This window comes from Scyliorhinus canicula, chromosome 9, assembly GCF_902713615.1.
Source record: "Scyliorhinus canicula chromosome 9, sScyCan1.1, whole genome shotgun sequence".
Lineage (NCBI taxonomy): Eukaryota > Metazoa > Chordata > Chondrichthyes > Carcharhiniformes > Scyliorhinidae > Scyliorhinus > Scyliorhinus canicula.
In genome coordinates this window covers 181,828,966-181,848,312 of record NC_052154.1, presented here as the reverse complement: position 1 = coordinate 181,848,312, position 19,347 = coordinate 181,828,966, and the positions used below count along the sequence as shown (strand labels likewise).

At 44.5% G+C, this 19,347-nt stretch overlaps 1 protein-coding gene across 2 annotated transcripts in view; it reads right to left on the bottom strand.

The window, feature by feature from the left end:
* Window positions 1-19,347, bottom strand: part of alkbh3 (alkB homolog 3, alpha-ketoglutarate dependent dioxygenase) — a 97,220-nt gene that overhangs the window by 35,155 nt on the left and 42,718 nt on the right. For both annotated transcript variants that reach the window (XM_038808279.1, XM_038808280.1), the window contains exons 7-8: window positions 11,936-12,024; window positions 11,617-11,826 (exon numbers count right to left, since the gene is read on the bottom strand). In XM_038808279.1, the coding sequence (XP_038664207.1) occupies window positions 11,617-11,826; window positions 11,936-12,024 (299 nt within the window). The remainder of the gene's footprint in view (window positions 1-11,616; window positions 11,827-11,935; window positions 12,025-19,347) is intronic.

Here is a 19,347-nt window from a genome sequence, read left to right as displayed (position 1 = left end):
ACCAACCACGCCGGCGCCAATTCTCCGCAGCGTGCCAGTGTCGGGGCGGGGATTCTCCAGCCCGGCCCCTGTCTGAGAGAATCCCGCCCAAACCTAAACACGTCTTTTCTAGCTCTATCTAGGAATATATTATGCACAAATGCATTCGCCAGCTACATGGCCCTCTCACATTAACCTATGGCCAAACCATCCTCAATGGCCCCTTAACATTAACCCCTGAAAGTAATATCTACTTTAGGAGTGGATAATCTGGTAATAATTAAAAATTCATGAAAATTATTCAATGGGAGGAATGATGCTGAATAGCTGATTCTCATATCTGGCACACACACCTCTCTCTCTCTCTCTCAAACACATACATACACACCTTCCTCCCTCAGGTCCTCTCTCACACACATTCACCCCTCTTTAACACACACACCAACACGCTCAACCTCACACACACACACACCTCCTCACACGCACATCTCCTCATCCGTGCCCACACACGCTCACCCTCACCCATCCTCTCACACACACACACACCCTCTCATACACACACACACCCTCTCATACACACACACACCCTCTCATACACACACACACCCTCTCATACACACACACACACACACACACACACGATCGCGCACACATCCTTTAGGCCGTCAGCTTTTCTTCCCAGCAAGTGAGGTCAAATAAATCAAATGGGTCAATCAGAGTAAAGCCTCTCGGAGCACTGGATGCTGACAGGCTAACTAACCAGCCTATCAGCATTCAGGGCTCCAGGAGGCCCATGTTCTGCTTGGCCTATTTGATTTCTCTAATTATTTTTAAACTGTGCGTATTGGAACTGGTGTTTGCCAATCACTTGATAGCCACCAGCTTCGCGGAACCCCTGGTGAACCTTCACAGGCCCCAGTTTGGGAAGGAGGCCATTCGGCCCATCGAGTCTGCACCGGCTCTTGGAAAGAGCACCCTACCCAAACCCACACCTCGGCCCTATCCCCATAACCCAGTAACCCCACCCAACAATAAGGACAATTTTGGACACTAAGGGCAATTTAGCATGGCCAATCCACCCAACCTGCACATCTTTGGACTGTGGGAGGAAACCAGAGCACCCGGAAGAAACCCACGGGGAGAACGTGCAGACTCCGCACAGGCCGGGAAATCGAACCTGGGACTCTTGAGCTGTGAAGCAACAATGCTGACCACTATGCTACCGTGCTGCCCAGAAATCAGAAATACACAATAATGTCCCACAAACAGTGGATCAGATAAATTACCAACTAATCAATTTCTGGGGCTACGGGTTGAGGTTTGTTTGCCAGGCTATCAGTAGAAATTTCAGCTCCTATGTGAATGGTGCCATGGATTTCCTTAAATTTCCACTTGAATAGGCAGACACAGTATTGGTTTAATGTTACATCACAGTCTGTGCCATTCCCTTTGAAGTGTCTGCCTCGATTATGTGCTTAAACCCCAGAGTGGGACTTTGATGGCATGATTTTCTTTTTAATACATGGGAGTAGAAGTCATTGACATTAATGTTGCTATTCTCTTGACATTCACAAAATAAATTTTAAAGATGACATGAAGTTAAAACTACATTCTTTATTTTCTTTGCATCGAGGCTCATTTTAGAGTTTGAAGGAACATTAAAATAAATTGTCACTGACAGTCTGGAAAAGAGCTCTAAAGACTAGCTTTTTGGACAATTTAAATGTCAGTATGAATTTTTGACGAATCTTTAAGCAGAGCTTGCCACTGCATTTCAAAATACTGATCACGACGGAAAAGGTGGGTGAATAAATATGAAGATACAAAATGGAGTCTATAACAAAAGCTAAAAATAACAACTTGCATCTGTAACGTACAGAAACATTTGGAGGAATTCACAATGGATAAAATATGGGCCAGTGCAGAATTGATGGGCCGAATGGTCTTCTTCAGCACTGTAAATTCTATGATAAAAGCAGAGGAATAGGTGCTAATCCACGGGTGAGAGTTTAAGTTGGGTGAGCACAAGCTTAGCCGAAGAGATACCAAGAAAGCTTTTTATAAAAAGGTGAAAAGATGGGGGTTTAGTGAGGGAAATAGTACCGACTGCCATCAGAATTGAGAATCTTAAATATAATTTTTATTGGAATTTTTTACAGAAAATATAAAACATAACGACAAACAATGAAATGCAACAAAATAACCCATAATAACCGTACCACCCCCAGACCGTATCGACGCATGTATCACATCCCCCCACCCCCCCAACCCCAATGAACAACAAAAGAACTTCAAAATAAATTTAAATTAAATAAACAAACATAGTCATCGTCCGCCCCCCCCCCTTTTCCCTCCCCCTCCCCCCCTTTTCCCTCCCCCTCCCTCCCCCCCTTTCCCCCCGTCCCCCCTTCCCCCCCCACTTTTCCCTCCCCCTCCCTCCCCCCCTTTTCCCTCCCCCTCCCCCGGGTTGCTGCTGCTACTGTCCCCGTACCCTATCGTTGAGCCAGAAAGTCGAGAAAAGGTTGCCACCGCCTAAAGAACCCTTGTACCGACCCTCAGGGCGAATTTAACCTTCTCTAGCTTAATGAAACCCGCCATGTCATTGATCCAGGTCTCCACGCTTGGGGGCCTCGCATCCTTCCATTGTAGCAAGATCCTCCGCCGGGCTACTAGGGATGCAAAGGCCAGCACACCGGCCTCTTTCGCCTCCTGCACTCCCGGCTCCACCCCAACCCCAAAAATCGCGAGTCCCCATCCTGGCTTGACCCTGGATCCCACCACCCTCGACTCTGTCCTCGCCACCCCCTTCCAGAACTCCTCCAGCGCCGGGCATGCCCAGAACATATGGGCATGGTTCGCTGGACTCCCCGAGCACCTGACACACCTGTCTTCACCCCCAAAGAACCTACTCATCCTTGTCCCAGTCATGTGGGCCCGGTGCAGCACCTTGAATTGGATGAGGCTAAGCCGCGCACACGAGGAGGAAGAATAACCCTCTCCAGGGCATCAGCCCATGTCCCGTCTTCGATCTGTTCCCCCAGTTCCCCCTCCCACTTAGCTTTCAGCTCCTCTACTGACGCCTCCTCCGCCTCCTGCATAACCTTGTAGATATCAGATATCTTCCCCTCTCCGACCCAGACCCCCGAAAGCACCCTGTAGCTCACCCCCCTCGCGGGAAGCGAAGGGAATCCCTCCACCTGCCGCCTAGCAAATGCCTTTACCTGCAGATACCTGAACATGTTCCCCGGGGGGAGCCCAAATTTCTCCTCCAACTCCCCCAGGCTCGCAAACCTCCCATCAATAAACAGGTCCCTCAGCTGTCTGATGCCCGCTCTGTACCAACCCTGAAATCCCCCATCAATGTTCCCGGGGATGAACCTATGGTTCCCCCTTAACGGAGCCTCCATCGAGCCCCCCACTTCTCCCCTATGTCGTCTCCACTGCCCCCAAATCTTGAGGGTAGCCGCCACCACCGGACTCATAGAACATAGAACAGTACTGCACAGAACAGGCCCTTCGGCCCTCGATGTTGTGCCGAGCAATGATCACCCTACTCAAACCCACGTATCCACCCTATACCCGTAACCCAACAACCCCCCCTTAACCTTACTTTTTAGGACACTACGGGCAATTTATCATGGCCAATCCACCTAACCCGCACATCTTTGGACTGTGGGAGGAAACCGGAGCACCCGGAGGAAACCCACGCACACACGGGGAGGACGTGCAGACTCCACACAGACAGTGACCCAGCCGGGAATCGAACCTGGGACCCTGGAGCTGTGAAGCATTGATGCTAACCACCATGCTACCGTGAGGCCCCTCTCACAGTACATGCTCCAGAGGACATTCAGCTGCTTGTAAATCGCATTTCCCTTGCCTCAGAACACTTTGGCCTGACAACAAGCCTGAAGAAGGCAGAGATATTGTATCAACCCACCCCAGGCCATGTATTTCAAGACCCCACAGTCACTATCAACAACATACCCCTCTGTTCAGTATCCTCTCCAATAACACTACGCCGGATAAAGTAAACAATCATCAGCTAGCAAATGCAAGCTCAGCATTTTATAGGTTCACTTACGGATTTTTAAGAGTATTGAATTTGTCTCAAAACAAAGATTAAACTCTACTAGTGGTTTTTACACTACTTCTTTATGAGACTTGTACAACCTACTGGAATCACATTAAACAACCAGAAACATTTCATTTCCGCTGCCTGAGATCTATTTGCAACATCAGGTGGCAGAACAAAATCCCCAACACTGAGGTTTTTGTAAAGTGCTGCGTACCTGACATCAAGAATATGGGGGGTCCCATATACCAAAGGCTGTACTCTATCGCCAGCTGAGCATTGATCCGCAGCACAGGACATCCCAAATTTGGATATAAAGATATTCTGAAAGGCAACCTCAAAGTTTGCAAGCTGTATCCCAATATACACAGGAAAAACAACCTTGGGCAGACCTAAATGGAGATAAATTTTGACTTTCGAGGACAATAGCATCAAGTGCCTTCAGGACAAGCGGGCACGACACAAAGCAAAGTTTCGAATCATCCCTCCAACGCTGACTTCATATGCAGTATTTACTTTTCAAAAGATTTTTCCAATTATGGGGCAATTTAGCGTGGCCAATCCACCTACCCTGCACATCTTTGGGTTGTGGGAGCAAAACCCACACAGACACGGAATGTGCAAACTCCACACAGTCAGCGACTCGGGGCCGGGATCGAACCCGGGGTCCTTGGCAACGTGAGGCAGCAGTGCTAACCACTGTGCCGCCCCAGTATTTACAACCGGGTAATCCAAATCGAGTCTGGCCCTAATGTCACTCATCGGATGACACCAACCTAGACTGAAAACCATTCTTTTTGTGTTTACTTGCTGAACGGGGTTGGGATCCGGTACAGGCGGAAGTTGAAAATCATGGTCCTGAAGTTGTCGCGGAACCCCAACACTTTCAAAGCATTTAGGTTTTGGACGTGTCAGCAGAGGGGGAGTGAGTGGGAAATGCAGATAGCATCAATTAACAGCCACCCGAGCTCTTTTAGGAGTTCATTAAGAAGCTTGGTCTTTAGAAATTGGAATTTTTAAAAATGTTTTTCTGGCGAGCCCGATCAGTCTTATGCACATTTTCGGATTTTCCATGGGGCGTTGGCAAACTGCTTTGTATTCGATTCTAAATTTAGTCTCATGTCCAACAACCATTGACACAAGCGTCATTCCTACTCTTCTCCTCCATGACTGCTTTCTGCCGTGTTCCACCGCGAGTAGCTGCCCAGCAGCAGCCCTCAACATGGCTGCCACTTGCCGTTGCCGCTGATGCCAACATGGCTGCCACTTGTCTTTGCCGGCAGCTCCTGGTTCTTGGAGCTGCTTGACACCACTAATTGGGGCGCCGAGCACGCCTCTTGCCCAATTAGACCTTTTGCATTTAAAGAAAACGGTGGCAAGACTGTTGCAGCTCGGGAATGAGGTTGGAACCGGGCAGTCATCCAAGTGTCAGGTTCCCAACTCCACATTCCAAATCCAGTCCCATATCTCACAAACCAAGCATTGGAAAGATGGTGGAGTAGTGTTAATGTCACAGGGCTATTAATCCAGAGGCCCAGGGCTATTGCTCTAGGAACAGCGGTTAAAATTAATAAGTCTACAATTAGAAACTGGTCTCAGTAATGATGACCATGAAAACACGATTGATTGTTGTGAAAACCCATCTGGTTCATTAATAACCTTTACGGAGTTAAATCTGCCACCCTTAGCTGGTCTGGCCGACATGTAACTCCAGACCCAGAATAATGTGATTGACTCATAACTGCCCTCTGAAATGACCCAGCAAGCCACTCAGTTCAAAGGCAGTGAGGGACAGGCAACAAATGCTGGTCTCGCCATCAATGCCCACATCCCATGAAAGAATTTTTTTAAAATCACAACACTCAGATCAAATTTACATTGTGGTGATGATATACTCCTTCTACCTATTCTCATGTCTGAGCACTCAGCCTGTGTAATGGCATAGCCTCTTAACCTGTGCTTGTTCGGTGAATTGGGCATTCTGAATTCCCTCGGTGTACCCGAACAGGCGCCGGAATGTGGCGGCAAGGGGATTTTCACAGTAACTTCATTGCAGTGTTAATTCAAGCCTACTTATTATTATTATATTGAGCAATGTCAATGGAAATCTACCAGTCTTCTAAATAACCTGTTTTGTTCTGTAATGTGTGGAATGTTAATTATCCACATTCCGGTTACCTGACTCCTGATTATCTTAACATTTTGCCACAGACGACGTCCGGTGGTGTAATGTAGGGGGAAGACGCGAATGAGGTGGTTCCCGCTAGAGCACTGCACCGTTTGCCCCTTTTCTTGATATCACAGGCTGTTTTCTCTTGAAAACCCACACAATTAATGTAATAAGGATCCTCTTTGACTGAAATGCCCCAAAAAGTCAGGGGAAAGAAGGTGGAAAGCAGAAGTTCGTCCACGTGTCTGAGGCCTCTCAGAGTTCATCGGCAGGTAAAATGGCGGAGTCAGTCTCTGGTCCTCCAGGCCACTCCACTGACGGCTGAGGTGCTTTCCAGCACCTTGGTGAAGGTGTTCGAAAAGCACCGGCGAATTGTGGCGGAGGACCTCCTGAAATCAATGGAAGAGACCTCGGGGCCCCATTCGAGAGGCTCTGATGAAAACCAATGAAACCGTGGAAACCCATGGAGCCACGATAAAAGATATGCAAGTGGCCATTTCAAGCCGCATGATTGGATTGCCTCACTGGAATCGGAGCTGTCTTCAGTGGACGAAGCGTACAAATCGCTGAAGGCCAAGATGAATGACGTAGAGAATAGGTCCAGGAGGCAAAATATTCGAAATGTGGGCCAGCTGGAGGGGATGGAAGGCCCAATGCCCATGCATGGAGTATTTTGCAGATATGTTCGGTAAGATTCACATCCCCTCCTGAGTTGCACCGAGCCCACAATACTCTCCGGCTGAGGTCTCGTCCTGAGGATCCACCGCGTGCAGCGGAAGTGAGGTTTCACAGCTTCAAGGAGAAAGAGAGGGTCCTAAAGTGAGTGAAGGAACACCGTGACTTTAAGTGGGAAGGCCACGCCATCAGGTCCTATCAAGACGTTGGCGCAGAGATGGTGAAGAAGAGGGCTGCGTTTAATAGAGCCAAGACCGCCCTGTATAAAAGTGGAGTCTGGTTCAGTGGTCTACCCTGCTCGGTTTAGATTAACTTTTGAAGGAAAAGACTATTTCTTTGACGCACTGGGAGAGGCGGAATATCTTGTAAAAAAAAACACAAGTTGGGCGTGGTGTAATTGGGTTCTTGGTTCGGAAGAAGGTCGGGTTGAATTGTTGGGGTTTCATGGTTGTCCTTGTATTTTCTTGTTCTTGATGGGGTTGAATTTTTATGTTTCTTGGTTAGATGTGGGGTTTAGCTCTGGGTGGCATATCTACAGATTTCCCCTTATTCAGTCTTCTGATCTGGTTGGGTGGTTATCTTGGGTGGGCCTGTTTGCTGTACCTTTTAAGTATACTTTCCTCTTGGCTTAAATGGCTGACTATGGAACGAGGGGAGGTGGAAGACCCCTAATTTGTTTGATCACCTGGAACGTTAGGGGTTTGAATGGCCCACCAAGGGTATTTGCTCACCTTAACAGCTTAAACTCCGATGTGGGGTTTTCACAAAAGACCCATTTACGGGTCAGAGACCGAACCAGGCTGTGAAAGAGGCGAGTAAGACAGGTTTTTCATTCGGGTTTTGATGGTAGGGCCAGGGGTGCAGCAATTGTTTCTGCCCATCCTCAGGTTAAATGCGGCTTTTGAATCATTCTATCATGATCTTTATAGATTGGAACCTCTGCCGGATTGATTGGTCATGTCTGACTTTTTGGACAGCCTATCCAACCCAACTGTGGAGGTGGAGAGAAGCAGTGAGTTGGAATTCCCGTTAAACCCTGAGGAAATTAAAAAATGCATTGGTTTTATTCAGACTGGTCCAGATGGCTTTCCGATTGAATTCTATGAGAAGTTCTCAGAGCAGCTAGTGCCTTTAATTCTGGACATGCTTAACGACTCCTTATCCTGGGGCTTGTTGTCCTCCATCCTCACACAGGCCTCTAACTCTTTGATTCTTAAGAAGGACAAAGACCCAACAGGTCTTTGTTGACAATTGTTGGCCGATTTACGCCGCCAGCTAAACGTTGTTCTTTTCCCTTCCTTGGTGCCTGAACCAGAGGTGACTGTTTCCCTAGATGCTGAAAAGGCATTCGATAAGGACAAAGACCCAACAGGGTGTAGGCCGATTGTCGGCCGATTTACACCGCCTGCTAAACGTTGTTCATTTCCCTTCCTTAGTGCCCAAACCAGAGGTGACTGTTGACTGTTTCCCAAGTTACTGAAAAGGCATTCAATAGAGTGGAGTGGGAGATTCTTGGGAGGTTCGGTTTTGGCCACAATTATTTCTTGGATCCGGCTACTGTATATGAATGTAATGAACTCTGGTTATTTTTTGTTGAATAGGGGCACGAGACAGAGATGTCTATGGTCTTGCTCTTGTTTGCTTTAACAATAGAGCCACCTGCTATAGCACTGATGTCCTCTGTTAAGTGGAGGGGGGCAAATCAGGAAGGGGTGGAGCATCTGGTATCCCTATAATAATAATCGCTTATTGTCACAAGAAGGCTTCAAATGAAGTTACTGTGAAAAGCCCCCCGTCGCCACATTCCGACGCCTGTTCAGGGAGGCCGGAATGGGAATTGAACCCGAGCTGCTGGTCTTGTTCTGCATTACAAGCCAGCTGTTTAACCCACTGTGCTAAACCAGCCCCTATGTGCAATTGACCTACTTCGCTATATTATAGGCCCAGTGGCCTCCATGGACGAGATAATGAAGTTGCTCCATATTTTTGGCTCCTTTTCTGAACTTGGGCAAGAGTGAATGTTTCCCGGTCAACTTCCCTGGGAGGAGAGCCCAACTGGGGACATCACCTTTTTGTTCTGCCAAAGACTGGGGATCATTACCTCGGGATCTGGGTGGCCCACAACTGGGCCTCGCTACATAAATTAAATTACACTACTGTGGTGAACAGTAAAATCAGACGTGCAGGGGTGGAATAGTCTCACTGCATCCTTGATGGGTAGGGCTCAGACTATCAAAATGAAGGTGCTCCCGTGATTTATATTTCTTTTCCTGTGTCTCCACATTTTTCTGCCCAAGTCCTTTTTTTACAAAAGTTAACAAATTGATGTCCTCTTTTGTATGGGTGGATAAAACTCCCAGAATCATGGGGTTTTACTCCAAAGAGACAGACAATCAGGGTGCGTGGCTCTATCGAATTTATTGGGTTACCATTGGGCAATATTCAGAAGATATTGTTATGGTTTAGTGATTCCGGTTCCATATGGCGACAAATGGGAGCAAACCCCTGCACTGCTTCTAGTCTTGCTCTAATAGTTACTGCACCGTTGCCTTTTTCCCTGGTAAGATTTTCCTCGAATCCAAGTGGTAGTCTCCACCCGGAGTGTTTGGAAGCAGTTCAGGCAACATTTCAAGCTCTGCTCCTTGACTTTGCTAACCTCCATCTGCAATATCCATCTTTTCCTACGAGCTGGTTTGGACTCGACATTTAACTCCTTGGAAGGAAGGGTCTGGAGGGGTTTGGAGACTTGTTCGTGGAGGGGAGGTTGCTAGCTTTAAGGAATTTTAAGAAATTCCAACTGCCTGGTTCTAGTCTTTTTAGGTATTTTCAGATTCACAATTTTTTTTGCAAGGCTTTCCCCTCTTAGCTTTGGCACCACCCTCTTCCCTGTTGAAGATGTTTTTGGCTCTAGCTAGACCAGACTGGGATCTATTTCGGACATATATGGCCATTTCCATTCAACGGATTCTGTTCCGTTGTGTGAGGTTAAGGACAAAATAGGAGGGTGAATTAGGTCCCATTCGTAATGGGCAGGTGTGGAGTGAGGCCCTCCACAGGGTCAACTCCATGTCTTCATGTGCTTGCTGAGCTTGATTCAATTTAAGTCTTGCACAGTATGGACCTGGCCAGAGCTAGAATGAGCGGCTTTTCTCCAGAGTTGACGATAATGATGTGCGGGTTAGGTGGATTGGCCATGCTAAATTGCCCGTAGTGTCCTAATAAAAAAAAAGTAAGGTGGGGTGGGGGGGGGTTGTTGGGTTACGGGTATAGGGTGGATATGTGGGTTTGAGTAGGGTGATCATGGCTCGGCACAACATTGAGGGCCGAAGGGCCTGTTCTGTGCTGTACTGTTCTATGTTCTATAAGTGTGAGCACTGCTCTCGCGGGCCGGCTAATCGTACACATATGTTCTGGTCTGTCCCAAGTTGATAAGTTTTTGGGCCGCTTTTTTAACACCATGTCGGAGATACTCCGGGTAGATTTAGATCCATATCAGCTGGTGGCCATATTTGTGGTCTCGAATTGGCCAGTGCTTCAGTCTGGGGCAACGTCAGATGTCCTCACCTTTGCCTCATTGGTAACCCGGAGGCGGGTTCTGCTTCGGGTGAAGGTCTCCTACTCCACCTAGTGCCTCAGCTTGGCTGGGTTGGAGAAGGTCAAATACCTTCAGTTGAGGGGTTCTACCTGAGATGGCAACCATTAATTCCCTTTTTAAGGAGTTAGTCACCATCTGCTGTAAGGGGATTTAGTTTAGTTTTCTGTGTGAAAGTTAATGTGAGTCTTGTTTTTTTTTTTGTTTCTCTCTTCTATAGTGTATTTACGTTTCATTATTTCTGGTGGTTTTGTTTAATATGAAAAATATTTAATAAATATATTTTTTATTAAACATATTTTTTTTAATATGCATGTGACATCTTGCCTTTGAACAACCAACTTACATTTCTTCTATTATGTCTAGTGTGCCTTATTTTATAAAATAAACATGGTAATACTTTTGTCTATATTTTTATTGCTGTGTCTATAGTATTGCTGTGTTTATACGCGCAAGATCAACTCTTGTTTTTTTGTCAATAATCACTATCATTAAATCATAGAATCCCTACAGTGTAGGAGGAGGCCATTTGGCCCATTGAATTGGCACCGACCCTCTGAAAGAGCATCCCACCTAGGCCCAAACCCCATCTGTACCCTTAAACTCAGCTAGGGGCTATTTAGCATGGCCAGTCCACCTGACCTGCACATCTTTTGGACTATCTGCTTTGATATTCCCCAATTATAGTAATAACCGAGATTGTAGTACATGTACATAATGAACACAATTTTAACGGTATGAAACAAAGGAATACAATTATAAAGTGATTCTGCTTGTCTGTAGAACCATAGAATCCCTACAGTTCGGAAGGAGGCTATTCGGCCCATTGTGTTTGAACCAACACTCTGAAGAAGCACCCCACCTAGACCCACTCCCCTCCCTATCCCTGTAACCCCACCTAACCTGCATATCTTTGGACATTAAGGGGCAATTTAGCATGGCCAATCCACTGTGGGAGGAAACCGGAGCATCCAGAGGAAATCCACACAGACACAGGGAGAAGGTGCAAACTCCACTCAGCCAGTCACCCAAGGCTGGAATTGAACCCGGGTCCCTGGTGCTATGAGGCAGCAATGCTAACCACTCTGCCACCCTCTCTAATTTTTAGAAAATAGTCACACTTACTGGAGGTGGTTTTTTCCTCATTTCAAAGTTCCTGGTGTCCCCAAAGCTGAGTGATGCAATGACAGGTTTCTGTCCCAGCGATGGTTCATCATCGCTATGCCAATCAATGCTGTCTTTGCCATTTCGGTACAGATTGCAAAGAAGAGAATTAAAGGTGTATCCAGTCACTTCCTCAATATGATCTTTCAGCATAGTCAGCAGAGGGTGCCACTAAATGGAACACAAGAACTTATTATCAGACGATTTTTTAAAAACATCGGTATTCCAAGGATAGCAATTCAGGCGCGTAGTTTGTTTTAAAAAAAGTAAAACAACATACATGAGGGTTTGCTTTCATAGCTGAGCGGGAGTATGTGTAAGGGAGGTCTCCATACCAGGCTGTGAGTCGCGGCTCTTGATATGATCTATCTGTAGCACATAAAACATTCACGAGTGAAAATAACCATTATAGAGTTCCAAATATACCACACTATAGTCTTTTGCACTTAAAATAGGATGTTCACAACATAAAACAGGAGTTATTCAGAGAAAGAACCAGCCACAATTTTTACTCAAGAGCATTCAATGACTACTGTAAAGTGCATTAATATAACTTGAGCTTGGTAGTGATGCCCCCCACAATATCAAATAGTCTGTTCACTTTCCAAGGTACCAGAAGCTGACAATGACAACGAAAATAAGTTCCTTCAGGTAGGTTGAATTTCTTTTAAAAGGTCTGCATTATTCTTTTGTCATTTTAGTGCATGTTTCAAAAATATTAGATTCACACTACAAAACGTGTGATAGAAGCAAGTGATCTGATGGAATGGTTGCATTTGATTCACTTCTCCCGCTCTCCCTAAACATTGAGGCAGCGTACCCTTTTGAATAGTCTATCCATGTTTCATATTGAAAGGAACTCTAAGGAGGGCTTCCTCTGATACGCAACTGAAATTACTCACAAAGAACATCTGAAATGAAGAGAAGAAACAGGAAAACAGGAAGCAGACACTGGGTAATCTGTTTGGATAGAGAGGTGACATCAAAGTACGCAGTGGTCACCATTTAATGAAACAGTTTAGGAAACACCACTGTTTCACTCGGTGAAACGTTTAGTTTCACGTTAGTTAGCCACGTTAATTCCAATGTTGTACTGTATAAGATTATATTAATTTAAATACATTGGACAATTGAAAGGTTTGGCCCATTCAGAAAAGTGCTGTTCAGATAAGTATTTTACACCAGTGTGTTTGCGACTCTCTTTACAATCCTCTACTGATAATGCTCTTAGTGTGGGGCGGGGAATAGAAATCGTTATAAAATAGAGCAAATTTCAATATAAGAAACAAATAAATTTAGAATATGTATTTAGTACAAGCTTGCAATAAAAACAATTACATTGTATTGCAAATATTTTCTTATTAGTTAAGATTGAGATAGGGAGGTAAAGAGAACAAACAACAAAGGGAAGAGGTGAGGACAAGCCTCACTCTAACTTCTATATATTGTGAGGATGGGTGGTATTTTTTAACAATCTTTTTGGGTAATTTTGTTATTCTGTAAAGAAGTGCGTGTGTAAATGATTTAATTAAACTGGGGAAAAGTTAGTGGAGACAGCTTGTCTGGGAGAACTGAGAGTGTGAAAAGGTTAGCGGTGCTAAATGCATGCATTTGTAATTAAGCTATAGGCAATTGGATTTATAAGTAAACAAGCAGAGTTTAGACATTTGCATTAGGAGATAGATTGGGACCTGTTTCATTTGTTCAAAATCAAAGGAGAGTAAATAGCTTTTACAGCTTATAAATGTTTCATAAGTAAACAAGGAAAGATTCTTAGTTGTGTGAGAGGAGACATCCTGGAAACAGCTCTGTGCTGGGAGAAGGTGCAAAGTTTCAATCAGCCAACCAATCAAGCCAGAAAAGTCCTGGTTTTCAGAAAGCAGTCTTGTTTCGGAGTACTCTTGAATTACCACAACAGCGTGGAAGTGAGTGAGCGGTTGTGTGGTATACCTCTACTAAAGTGATAGCAGTTTTGAACTGGGTAATATTACTGGATCTTTTAGTTAAACATCTACAAAGGAGTGTTGCCTGGAAGGTGTTTACTTGTGGGTCTGGCCAAATGGGCTCCTTTCAGAGAATGTTTTCTAAGACTAATTAACTGTATAACTGTAATCTTGTGTGCTTAAGTCTTCTTGTCAATAAACATTTTACCTCTTTTTATAATCCCCAAGTGTTACTGAAATTATTTGCTGCTGAGATCATTAGGTTTCTTCTCATTTTCAGAGTACAAAAAAATGGGTTATGGACCGTAAGCCAAGTTTCCCTCTGGGGTTTGATTTGTTCAGCAATTAACATCTGCTGTGGTCATAACAATATGCATGGCACGTTAATCAGATGTGTCTGAATGATTACTCGGTGGCACTCAGGGAACATCAAACTGGTAAGGAGAACCTACCCTCAAGGAGTTTTGCTTGATTTAGGTGGACTGAATGAATAATTTCCTCCAAGGGTAAAATTTGTCGGAACTAACTGAGAAACACAGCCAATACAGGCACAGAAGTAGCTCACAAAAATGGATGCATGCAGGAGTTCTGGCAACTGCAATGGCATAAAAACAGGAAATGCTGGAAAAACCCAGGAGGTCTGGCATCGTTCGTGGAGCGAGAAACAGAGTTAGTGTTTCGAGTCCAATACGACTCTTCTTCCTTGCTCCACAGGGGCCATCAGACCTGCAGAGATTTTTCAGCACTTTCTGTTTTTATTTCAGAACTCCAGAATCTGCAGCGTTTTGCTTTTGTAGTGGTAAATAACCTTGAGCAGTGAACAGGACTGCACAGGTAAGCCATTGATGTTGGAAAGAAATGTAGCCTTCATTCCCTTAACCATCCCAAGTAGCATTATTCCCTCTAGTTTTTTGTTGCATCGTATTTGGATCAATGGATTCGAATTGCTAGTTTAACAATTTATACTAGTATTAAGACCAAATTACTTCCAATCAGCATTAGTATGATAATCAAGGCATAGATCTGCAGGCACTTTGGGGATAACTGAATTCAGAATTCCTCAGTTTAGTTTGGTTATTACTGTTTTTCAATATAAAATCTGACACAGACAGTTTCCTGGAAGAAAGGCAACCACAGCCAAGTGAGAAAGTAAATGGTCAAAATGTCGAGTGAAAATGATTATGATAAAGTAGCAAGAATTAATCACTATCAACTGGTGCTTGGAGTTGCAAGTTGAGACATCGTAATAGAATATACTGCATAGTGCTACCGAATGAACTGATGCAGGTTTGCACCAAAAATTCTCCACACTACCATTGGGACTACTGAATAATTCAATCTTTCCCATAAGAGGGAGGGGTGATGGGGGAGGGATTGTTCAACAGGTTTATGTTTAAAAACAATTTGTAGAAGAAAAAGATCCTTCCTGATGTGGCTTCTGCTGAAAATGACTTCCAATCCTAGTCCTATGCCTGTGATTAAAAGTGCTAGGCAGAGAGATGTAAATTCCTGGCCACTTTACCCAAGTCCCCAATGACAAGGTCAGTGTCAGAGGCATCCATGCTGGGTTCTGGGCAGTGTATATATGCCCAAACTGCCCTTGAAGTTTGCAAGCAAGCAACATTCATGTGCGTGCATTGGGGCTTCTTTTATAAGAAGAAGCAATTAGGGCACTGTTTTTTTTTCCAATTCAGGGACAATTTAGCGTGATTAATCCACCAACCCTGCACATCTTTGAGTTGTGGGGGTGAGATACACGCTGACACGGGGAGAATGTGCAAACTCCACACGGACAGTGACCCAGAGCCGGGATCCAACCTGGGCCCTCGGCGCGTGAGGCAGCAGTGCTAACCACTGCGCCGCCGTACCGCCCCCTCAATGAGGGCATTCTTGTTTGTTTATTGCATTATTTATGTTTATGTAGCAGCATGAAGTAAACATGTATTGAATTGGATATTTATATGTTATATATCACGGGCCATTCACTTTTTAGTCCAAGTAAATATTTACCAATTTAGAATGAGAGTAGATTTCTAATGCGATTGAAATTGGCATGAGATCAGACTACATTGATATTAGCATTAAAACCAAAGATAAATGGGACTTGAACAAGAGCGTCATAGAGAAAACAAAGTAATAGAGAAACCACACACTTACTTTTACAGAATAAGTCATTCTATACTCTCATAGAAGAGTGATTATAGGGCCTGCCTGTACCCAAGTCTGCAGGATGAAAAAACACTTCATAGAACTCTTCAGTGTTCTGAATGGACAGGGATTTGGCACAATTAGCGTGCAAATTTCTTTCCTTACCACACTAAATTCAGTAAAGATTTGTCGGCATAAAGGCACAGTAGTAAAGCATCGTTCAACAAGAAATATCAATGCTACATAGATTCAATCCCTCTGCAGAGAACAGCTGACCACCAATATGATTCTATGAACCGTGGAAGTTTGAAAATCTCACAGGCTCTTAACTTCAGTATTAATGCTCCAACAAACACTCGAGCTATCAGCTCATTTGGAATAAATTGCTGAAGAACTTGCCATCGTAAAAATTAATAACACAAGAACATAAGAACTCAAGCCCCCTCTGTTATTCAGTACGTTCATGATTGATGAAATGAAAATGAAATGAAAATCGCTTGTCACAAGTAGGCTTCAAATGAAGTAACTGTGAAAAGCCCCTAGTCGCCACATTCCGGCGCCTGTTCGGGGAGGCTGATACGGGAATCAAACCGTGCTGCTGGCCTGCCTTGGTCTGCTTTCAAAGCCAGCAATTTAGCCCTGTACTAAACAGCCCCTCTCGGCCCCACCTCCACTTTCCTGCCCGTTCTCCGTATCCCTTCATCCCATTGCTCATTAAAAATCTGTCTATCTGCTCCTTAAATTTACTCAATATCCCGGCACCCACTGGGCTCTGGGGTTGTGAATTTCACAGATTCATGACCCTTTCAGAGAATTAATTTCTCCTCACCTCTGCTACCCCTTAACCTGAAACTATGACTGCTTGTTCTAGATTGCCCCACCAGAGAAAGCATCCGCTCTACATTTACTTTCTCAATACCTTTAATCATCTTATGATCCATTCGATCTCTTCTTATTCTTCTAAAATCAGAAGCGTATAGGCCTAAGTTTCTCAATCCCTCTTCAGAAGACAAACCTCTCAACTCTGGAATCAATCTAGTGAACCTCCTCTGAACTGCCTCTAATGCAACAATTTCCTTCACAGTACACCAGGTGCAGTCTCACCAATGCTTTGCACAGTTTCAGTAAGAAGTCTTACAACACCAGGTTAAAGTCCAACAGGTTTGTTTCAAACACGAGCTTTCGAGCACTCCTCCTTCCTCAGGTGAATCACCTGAGGAAGGAGCTGCGCTCCGAAAGCTCGTGTTTGAAACAAACCTGTTGGACTTTAACCTGGTGTTGTAAGACTTCTTACTGTGCTCACCCCAGTCCAAGGCCAGCATCTCCACGTCATTGCAGTTCCAGCAACACTCCCTACTTTTATACTTTATTTCCTTTAGCTATAAAGGCCAAAATTCTATTTGCCTTTCTTATTCCCTGCTGTACCTGCAAGCTAATTTTCTGCGATTCTTGCTAGACAACCACAGAAATAAATCAGTCAGCAAGTCTTTAAATGGTGAATGAAATATTAAATATTGGCATTTTGATCAGTCATAAGTTTGCAGAGACTGGTAAAAAAAAATGTTCCATTCACTATTAAAATAATAGCTGTTCTGTAACCATTAATTGGGAGGCATTTTCTGTAAGTACCAAGAGCATTAATAATAATTAAAATCTTTATCAGTGTCACAAGTAGGCTTACGTTAACACTGCAATGAAGTTACTGTGAAAGTCCCCTAGTCACCACACTCCGGCGCCTGTTCGGGTACACAGAGGGAGAATTCAGAATGTCGAATTCACCTGTACAAGCACGTCTTTTAGGATTTGTGGGAAGAAACCGGAATGCCTGGAGGAAAAGGTTGCAGACACGGGGAGAATGTGTAGACTCCTCAGAGACAGTGACCCAAAACAGGAATCGAACCTGGGACCCTGGCGCTGTGAAGCAACAGTGCTAACCACTGTGCTAGCATGCTGCCCGAAGATCGTCCCACTGAGGATCTAACTTCATCAACGATTGCTACAAATAAGGTGTCACTTAAATTGAAATTGAATCCGCACAAGTTAAAGGGATTTGAACTCTGAAGGCTCCAGAGTACAGGAGACCAAATCTGACAAAGCGTCACAAGTAACAGATCATCATTGATCACGTATAAAAAAGCAGAGGGATGTCATCTAGCTTAAAAGGTTGGTTTATTTTTGTTTACACCTGTGTAATTTTTCACAACATGCAGGTGACAATGGCTAGGTGCAGAGTTTACCATCTGAACTCTCCAAATTTGACAGGAAGAACTATTTCTGCAGCCTGAGAAAGTGCTGCTAGATTTCTTCCCCCAGTTGACTCAAAGATACCAGTGTTGGAAATACTTAACTTCCTTCTCCAAACACCTCGGGACAGCAATTGCTGAGCTGGGAGAGGGCACATGTCCCATCTTTTTCGGGGTACATCGAGAATGTGGGCCGGGATCAATTCCACTGGATTAGGTTCCACATTCATTGGGGGAGTCTGAGGCTCCAGCTCTCATCACCCACTCATGCCAATGGCATGAACCTGGGGTACAGTGGATTCTGGGGTTTTCCTGGGAATTTTTCCCTTTATTTTTCTGAAAGGCCTTCATGGCACTTGTGTCAGTTGAGACCTGGCTTTCTGAATTCCCCAAACTTTCACTAAAGAGGACTAATTATCTTCTGTCATGAGACAGTGGCTCCAGTGGGAGGCAAGTATACCCTCTTGGGTCCACTTGGATCTTGGGGGTGAACCTCATCTGGCATGACAAAGGTGCCAAAGATTTGACATGACATAGTGCAACAACGTTTGGAGGTTATGAATTCTAAGGTGGAACAATTGAAGTTAGTTTTCCAGAGGAAGAAAAGTGAGGATTCACAGCACTCGCACTTTCTACTGGCTGGTTATGAGTGATAACCAGGAGCGGAATTTATCCGGCCTTGTTCGCTGCCAGGATCACTGGGTGCTGCTGAAAATCAATGGACTTTTGGCAGGTCCACCACAACGGGGCTGGAAAATCCCAGCACTGGCAACAGGCCACTTGCAAGGTGAAAATAATTTGAAAATAAAACAAGGAAACTGAACACATTTTACGGCACAGAATTAAACTATAACTATTCCGATAACAAGTGCAAAATGTTAGAAAACTACAAAAATTCTGTTCGGATACCGCGCCAGACTCCATCTGTGTTAGGATACCAGACGAGAACCTCCAACAATTTTTCAGTTTGAAAAATGTGAGGAAAGGATACTTCACCCTAGCACAGACCAATAGCTATCATTTACGTTAAAACAAACTTTATTTAAAATAAAGAGCTTTATAATTCAGTTAAAAATTATTAAATAAAAGGAAAAACTTTAACTTACTACCGACACTGCCATTAATTCCAATTAAGCAACCCACTACAGCTCAAATGCCACTTAAATAAAGTTAACAAAACAGGTTATTTGCTTATCTGTGCAGACCTTTGACGAGAGAGACCCTTTACAGGAACAACCCGAAGATCCTTCTGTCTTGTCAGACTCTTCTGCTGAACCTAACAGCATTTGGCAAAACTACAAACGACAGACAGACTTGGCTCCTCCCATTAAGTACATCATCAAATCCCACTCTGATGT